Source organism: Procambarus clarkii, chromosome 1 (genome assembly GCF_040958095.1).
Source record: "Procambarus clarkii isolate CNS0578487 chromosome 1, FALCON_Pclarkii_2.0, whole genome shotgun sequence".
Classification (NCBI taxonomy): Eukaryota; Metazoa; Arthropoda; class Malacostraca; order Decapoda; family Cambaridae; genus Procambarus; species Procambarus clarkii.
The window spans coordinates 33,177,913-33,186,026 of record NC_091150.1 but is presented as its reverse complement, the minus strand read 5'-3'; the positions used below and the strand labels follow the sequence as shown (position 1 = coordinate 33,186,026).

The following is an 8,114-nucleotide window of genomic DNA, read 5'->3' as shown; positions in this document are numbered from 1 at the left end:
ATTGGGTATCGAACGCTGACCTTCAAGATGTGAGGCCATTGCCCTGCTGACCAATCACAGTAGACGGTGAAAGTAGTGGAAGGAAAGCATTTCTCCTACTATTGAATACAAGAAGGCCCAGGCAGGATTATGAAGAGAATGTGAACATCATGCAATGAGCAACAACAATGGCTCATTAAACGAGGAAGAAATCTTCGAATCATGTGGGATTTCAACCATTGGGAGGTAGACTGGGAGCAAACACACTACTCATTTCGACTTAATACACAGAGGTTGGTATGTGGGAATTCTCGGAGGGGGTGCGGTGAGAGATATGAATGTACATGGTATAATGAAATATAATCTCAATAATTACTTAGAAGCAGAGGACCGTATATAGCAAGCAAACTTCAAATACATTGGCAGTGAACACGATACATACTGTTAATTAACACTAAATACTGATAATATACCCCTGAAATTAAAAATGAAACCGAATACCCCAAAAATATGACAATAGAATACCTAAGCACTCTCCTAAGCGAGGAACGAACTGGTTCAGTAATATGCTAACAGATTAAAGTGATGCGCGCCACACTCAGACCCAGGCCCTGAGGGTCATCCTTCAAGCAGGTCACTGTGATCGGCCCGCCATAGGTGATCTGCTCTGTGCAAAAACGGGAACGCACAAGGTAAAGGTTCTCATCATATCAAAGTAATTTTCACTTCATGAGAACTAATCTTATTATTTCATTTCATATTTTCAAATCACATTTCATATAATTTCTATTTTCATTTCAACCACCATTATATATTACATCATGATATATGATTGTGGTTGAGCGGTGGCGTGAGTCGGTGAGATGAAACACACACACACACACCATTTAGTCACAGGGACCATACTTAACAGCCCCCATACACTCAGGAACCGACGGGAGACATCTCCCGTCACGCAGGGTGCAGTCGCACCTCCACAAATCTCCAGTATTAGCTCTTGATACTGGTAATGGCTCAAAAGGGCCACCGCTTACGGGCTATTCATGGCCGTGCCACCTTTTGGATGGCTTAATCTTCATCAATCAATCAATCTCAGACACCATACACTCTCAGGCACCGATGCAGCACAATTGTGAAGTGAATCTCATTCTGACCCACCACCGAAAAAATCTTCAGTCAAGAACGTATACATTTGATCAAAACTAGCGAATGGGGGGTCTCACCAGATGTACATAATACGGATAAGATGGAATAGAAATAACTCATACATCTGAAAACAATGGGTGGCGACGTTTCGATCCGTGCCGGAGCATGATGAAGACGTGTCATATAGTCCCTTACATTACTTGATAATGGTTCAGAACTGACCGAAAGGTCGTCATTTCCATTATTTTCAGATGTTTCAGTTGGGTATCTAATTTACAGCCACGTTATTGTAACTTTCTGTGTGTAAACAGAAATTCTCTCCACCATTTTGTCCTGTGGATAAGATCGTCTTTTGTCTAAATCTTGTTCAGTACGATCTATTTTGCTTGACTATTTTCTTTGTTTATATTAATTAAATCCAAACAGTGGAATCTGATATTTAAAAAATTATTATTTTTTTAATTATTAGCATTCTACATGCCCTAACTCCATCTTTGTTTAAGTTTTATCTCTATCCTTGTCTTCGTGGCATAGTGGACATCATTCTGATCTTCGTAGCGTGGTGCGCATCAGTCTCATCTTCATGGCGTTTTGGGGCATCATTCACACCTTCATGGCGTTGTGGGGCTTCGTTCATATCTTCATGGCGTTGTGGGGCTTCGTTCATATCTTCATGGCGTTGTGGGGCTTCGTTCATATCTTCGTGGCGTTGTGGGGCTTCGTTCATATCTTCGTGGCGTTGTGGGGCTTCGTTCATATCTTCGTGGCGTTGTGGGGGCATCATTCACATCTTCATGGCGTTGTGGGGCATCATTCGCATCTCCATGGCGTTGTGGGGCATCATTCGCATCTTCATGGCGTTGTGGGGCATCATTCACATCTTCATGGCGTTGTGGGGCTTCGTTCACATCTTCATGGCGTCGTGGGGCATCATTCGCATCTTCATGGCGTTGTGGGACATCATTCACATCTTCATGGCGTTGTGGGGCATCATTCGCATCTCCATGGCGTTGTGGGGCATCATTCACATCTTCATGGCGTTGTGGGGCATCATTCACATCTTCATGGCGTTGTGGGGCATCATTCACATCTTCATGGCGTTGTGGGGCATCATTCACATCTTCATGGCGTTGTGGGGCATCATTCGCATCTTCATGGCGTTGTGGGGCATCATTCACATCTTCATGGCGTTGTGGGGCATCATTCACATCTTCATGGCGTTGTGGGGCATCATTCACATCTTCATGGCGTTGTGGGGCATCATTCGCATCTTCATGGAGGTGTTGTGATGTAACATTTGATTTAAATATAAATAATTTTCATTGCCACCAAGTTTGTAATGATCATTTAAAATGACAGGATTGTGAGTATCAAGACGGCTCATGTCACAATGCACGTACAAGGGAAGAGGTTACTGAAACCAACTCTAATTTTAATACAAACATATATTAAATATAACACATATACATTAATATCTATCTTACCCCTTCACAAGATTACGAATCCCTTAACCTGGCTGACTGCCATGCCCGGCTGCTCTTAACCACATCCCTACCAGGTGAGTGGATTTGTTCATCCGACGATGTTATTCCTCAGTGTCTTGATCTATCATGCGTGTGAGACGTTTGGTCCGTCGTGCGCTGGACGCGTCTTGGTCGTCAAGTTAAGCCAGCCAATCAAATCCCCATAACCGTTTTTTATTATTATTTATTAACTTCACGCCCTGGTCCCCTGGGGCTTAATGTTTGGCTTCCCCCACGCTACAAGGACCCAAGTACTGGGTGAAATATAACAGTGGTCTGGGAGGCATATAGGGAGACTGGCGGAATTATCACTTGAAACACCTCCAGATGCTCGTTTTCATCGCACTGTCTTCCCCCGAGATAGCAAGGTAACCTTAAAACAAAGGTCCGGACTCGAGAGGTATGAAGGTCCCCTGCAGGCGTCTGGGTTTCTCACTCACATGATGGATTCATCGAACTGTTACTGTACGGTCATTAGATACCAGATGGTTTCCCATGGAGGGCTTCGGTATTTGATATTCACACGAGCTCCAGCTCCCTTCCCCCCGCCCACCCAGGCTTCTTGGCATGTCGGCTGTGGTACTAAGTGCTTCATTGGTAATATGAGTGTTTTTTGCAATGGCCGTCTCTGTGATTGATTGTATTGCTTCTGCGCACCGCCCTGCAAGCTAAGTGCACATCACGCCAGCCACCACAGACACCTGTATAAATATTTCCGCGTCGGACACTGACACTCCTCAAGGTTGTGCTCAGTACTGGCAGTCTTCAGGGGCGCCGCTCAGAGCTGTCACTCCTCAAGGCTGTGCTCAGTACTGGCAGTCTTCAGGGGCGCCGCTCAGAGCTGACACTCAAGGTTGTGCTCAGTACTGGCAGTGTTCAGGGGCGCCGCTCAGAGCTGACACTCAAGGTTGTGCTCAGTACTAGCAGTCTTCAGGGGCGCCGCTCAGAGCTGACACTCAAGGTTGTGCTCAGTACTAGCAGTCTTCAGGGGCGCCGCTCAGAGCTAACACTCAAGGTTGTGCTCAGTACTGGCAGTCTTCAGGGGCGCCGCTCAGAGCTGTCACTCTTCAAGGCTGTGCTGAGTACTGACAGTCTTCACGGCGCCGTTCAGCGCTGTCACTCCTCAAGGTTGTGCTCAGTACTGACAGTCTTCAGGGGCGCCTCTTAGAGCTGACAGTCCTGAAGACTGTGCTCAGTACTGACAGTCTTCAGGGCGCCGGCGTCTCTTTTAACCGTTCCCGCTCCCACACAACAGCTACGCTCTCAAAATTGTCTCCCTACACACGCACTTCTCACACACCTTCCACACTCACCCCTCCCCCCCAACACACACACGCCGTCTCCACACATCCCCACTCCACACACGCCCTCCCCAAACACGCCCACCCGCACACGACCAACCAACTTAGTCGAATATTATAAGTACGACCAAACAGAGGAGTTAATTAAAAAAAAAATAACACCTCATTTATGAAGGAGCAGATATTTTAGCTATTACGGGATAGCGAGGAGGAAAGAGGTGATAGCGGGAGGGGAGAGAGAGAGGGGAACGAGACTAAGGGGAACAGGAAGGGTAGAAGACAGAAGAGAGAGAGGTAAGAGGGAAAGAGGGAAAATAAGTTGGAGGCAAAACAGGCATATAGAAAGGAGTGGATATGAGTCGTAAAATAAGAGATCTCTGGAGAGGGAGATACTAGAGAGGCAATAGAGAAAATAGAGGGAAGGTAGAAACAAAAATAACAAAGAGGCGTAAAAGACGGGGCAGACCGAGTGGGAGGAGATAAGATAAGGCCACTTCAGTGCCAGTTGTTATATATATATGTTTTATAACCGCCCTGGCGATTGTCCGCCGAAGAAGAGTGTTTACGCCAATAGCTGGATGCCCCATTTCTCGATGGGCACTGATAGAATACCTTGTTACTGTGTTCAGGACTACGGTAGACTTGGTGGATGGTCAGTAATCTTTTATGGTGGACTAAATATTCCACCAGCGAATACACTATACACAGGACACTGCCAATATACACTCAGGACTCTACCAATATACACAGGACTCTGCCAATACACACAGAACTCTACCAATACACACAGAACTCTACCAATACACACAGAACTCTGCCAATACACACAAGACTGTCACACACCCAGAGATGGGCTAATACACAAAGGACTCTTTAAGTACTCTTTTTTTTTTAAACAATCAGATATGTAACTGTATAACCTTGCATAATAAAGAGTACAACATAAAGGGTGGTACGAGAAGTGAACACTCATACGTATTCAGAGTTAAATGGCAAGTTTTTCTCTGAATGCTCTGTGTTCCCTTCTTCGAGGTTATGGGTCCCTACAATTGCACCAGAGGTGGTACCCCTTTATATATATATTTATATATATATATATATATATATATATATATATATATATATATAAATAAATATATATATATATATATATATATATATATATATATATATATAAATATATAAATATATAAATATATATATATATATACTGTATGTACGATACTATATATGGTACTGTAATTGTATTCTACTATACATGTATCCTACTGTGCATGTATGCTACTGTGCATGTATCCTACTGGGCATGTATGCTGCTGTGCATGTATGCTACTGTGCATGTATGCTACTGTGCATGTATCCTACTGTGCATGTATGCTACTGTGCATGTATCCTACTGTGCATGTATCCTACTGTGCATGTATCCTACTGTGCATGGATCCTACTGTGCATGTATCCTACTGTGCATGGATCCTACTGTGCATGGATCCTACTGTGCATGGATCCTACTGTGCATGGATCCTACTGTGCATGTATGCTACTGTGCATGTATCCTACTGTGCATGTATCCTACTGTGCATGGATCCTACTGTGCATGTATCCTACTGTGCATGTATCCTACTGTGCATGTATGCTACTGTGCATGTATCCTACTGTGCATGTATCCTACTGTGCATGTATGCTACTGTATATGAATTTGATTAGGTGTGTGGAGATGAGGAGCATGGGAGATTGTGTGAGCGGGCGGCGTGCGTATCAGGACGGATGCGCACCTGCGCTTTAATTGGACGTTAGCGTATGAGTAACTCTCGCGTGTGTTTGTGAGTGGTGTGTGTGTGTGTGTGTGTGTTTGTGTGTGTGTGTGTGTGTGTGGGTGTGTGTGTGTGTGTGGGTGTGTGTGTGTGTGTGTGTGTGTGTGTGTGTGTGTGTGTGTGTGTGTGTGGGTGTGTGTGTGTGTGTGTGTGTGTGTGTGTGTGTGTGTGTGTGTGTGTGTGTGTGTGTGTGTGTGGGTGTGTGTGTGTGTGTGTGTTACGTCCATGCGCGTATATAATGGGAGTGTTTGATACCTGTGAGTTAACGTTTCGTGTCTTGCTTAACCAACGGGAGGTTTCAAACTTCGTTCCGTGTTCGGAGTTTTGTAATTAGTTTCCCTTCGTAGAATTCTTATTATGTGAGAGTTACTTTGTATTGATAAATGTGTAAACGTGTCCTAACGCGTGTGTGTGTGCTTACCTAGTTGTGCTTGCGGGGGTTGAGCCCTGGCTCTTTGGTCCCGCCTCTCAATCGTCAATCAACTAATGTACAGGGTCCTGAGCCTTCTGGGCTCTATCATAGCTACACTTGAAACTGTGTATGGAGTCAGTCTCCATACACAGTTTCAAGTGTATGGAGGCTCCAACCCGTTCTCGCACTTGCTTATAGTCAATATCTTGCGTATGAATAAGTGCATACTAATTGACATACTAATTTATTGCGAAGACATACTAATTTATTGTGAAGACATACTAATTTATTGCGAATATTTGAGTTTACCTTGAAAAACTGAATATAAAACAACAACCTAACCTAACCTTCTTAGTATGTTAAGATATTACAATTAGTACTGAACATATACTTATATTGATATTAGAGTTTTATAAAAATAATAAAGCAAAACTAAAATATTTAAATAAATTGTAAAGTAACTCAGGATATTGTCAAATTTTGTATAAAATCTCTATTGTTTTATAAAACTGAGAGAAAAAGTTAGTGCCTTGAAACAAAATAGGGCTTGGAATATGTCACATGTACTTATTTATAAGCGAAGTAGTGACTATAAGCAATAAGTCATATATGTGCTATCTTGTGCGAGAGCAGGTTGGAGGCTCCTTTCACGCGTGCCTCTACACCGGCTGTGGTGAAGTGCTTGGCACCCACGTCTCTCCGTCTTAAATATCCTTCGATTCAGAGTTGCCTGACCCAATCCTCTCACATTATTCTTCGTAGTCCCGAACTACCCTTTCCATAGTCCCAAAATGGAGTCAGCCTCCGACTCCATTTTCAAAAGTGGAGTCAGCCTATAGGATCTATAGTTTAAAACTACCCTCTCCATTGTCTCAAACAACCCTTGTCTTGACCCAAGCTATTATTTTCACAATGTTGAACCACCCTCTCAATAGTCCCAAACTATTATCTCCCCCATATCATTGTATTATCAGTAATGGTTGTATCATTGTGTTATCAGTAATAGGTGCATCATTGTATTATTAGTAACGGTTGTATCCTAATATATTATCAATATGAGTAGTATCATATTGTATTGTCAATGTGAGTTGTAAAAGAGAAAGGCATTATATGTAAATGCATTTCTTGCGTCTGGGCACCGAGTCCTTCAGTCGGTATTGCATCATCGTCTCTTTGTTTTCCAGCTCTACAAAGCACGCAACACTCCCAACCCCCGCTCATGGCACCGTATATGTGTTTAATATATACATATATCCAATTCGGCAAATCAAAGTTTCCTTTCCACAGCCTTTCTGTGGATCGGCAAAAATGTTTAGCTTGCTAAACTTTTCTGCGCAAAAATATTGTTTAGCGAGGGTGCTCCCGTCATGAAATGCATTGCACGATTGTCTTCTCTGCATTCTCTTGCTTAAGTCACCACTAGAGATGATGCAATACTGTTTAATTGGTTGACTCCTGAGAGGATGATTGTTGGGGGAGTCAATAAGGTGTAATAATTTTAACAATTTATGTGTTCGTGCAGTTGAAAATCAGCTTTAAATTTATTGACTACTTTAAATGTTGGTTATATACATCCATGCAAGATTACCACTATATAACAATCGATATACATACATACATACATTCATACATACATACATACATACATACATACATACATACATACATACATACATACATACATACATACCTCTTTTTTTCTCTGGGCAGCCAACTTTTATCGTGGCAATCATCAGCAATCCCTGTTACTGTCAGTAATCCCTGTTACTGTCAGCCACTCTCCTTAAACAGAGTTTTACTTATGTTTAGTGTTTGCAGGTTATAGTTGTGTGTGTGTGTGTAAACTAAAGTCTTTGAAAATGTAATAAGTTATTACGAAACGCGTTCAGGCGTCGCGTCAGACTAGAAATAAAAATGAATTTTGGAGAATTGATTTTTCAGT

At 42.8% G+C, this 8,114-nt stretch overlaps 1 protein-coding gene across 1 annotated transcript; it reads right to left on the bottom strand.

Annotated features, from left to right (window-relative positions):
• Positions 1-1,796: 1,796 nt before the first annotated feature.
• On the bottom strand, positions 1,797-7,905 carry LOC138362989 (ribosome-binding protein 1-like). The gene is made up of 2 exons (XM_069321593.1): positions 7,863-7,905; positions 1,797-2,395 (listed from the first exon to the last, which is right to left on the bottom strand). The coding sequence occupies exons 1-2, from the start codon at positions 7,903-7,905 to the stop codon at positions 1,797-1,799; spliced, it is 642 nt and encodes a 213-aa protein (XP_069177694.1).
• Positions 7,906-8,114: the final 209 nt, after the last annotated feature.

Bases quoted from the DNA above. Each gene is read 5' to 3' on its own strand.
- LOC138362989 (XM_069321593.1), bottom strand. From the start codon at position 7,905: ATGATTGCCACGATAAAAGTTGGCTGCCCAGAGAAAAAAAGAG. The intron at 2,396-7,862 runs GTATGTATGTAT...ACCTCCATGAAG, and splicing joins CTGCCCAGAGAAAAAAAGAG to ATGCGAATGATGCCCCACAA.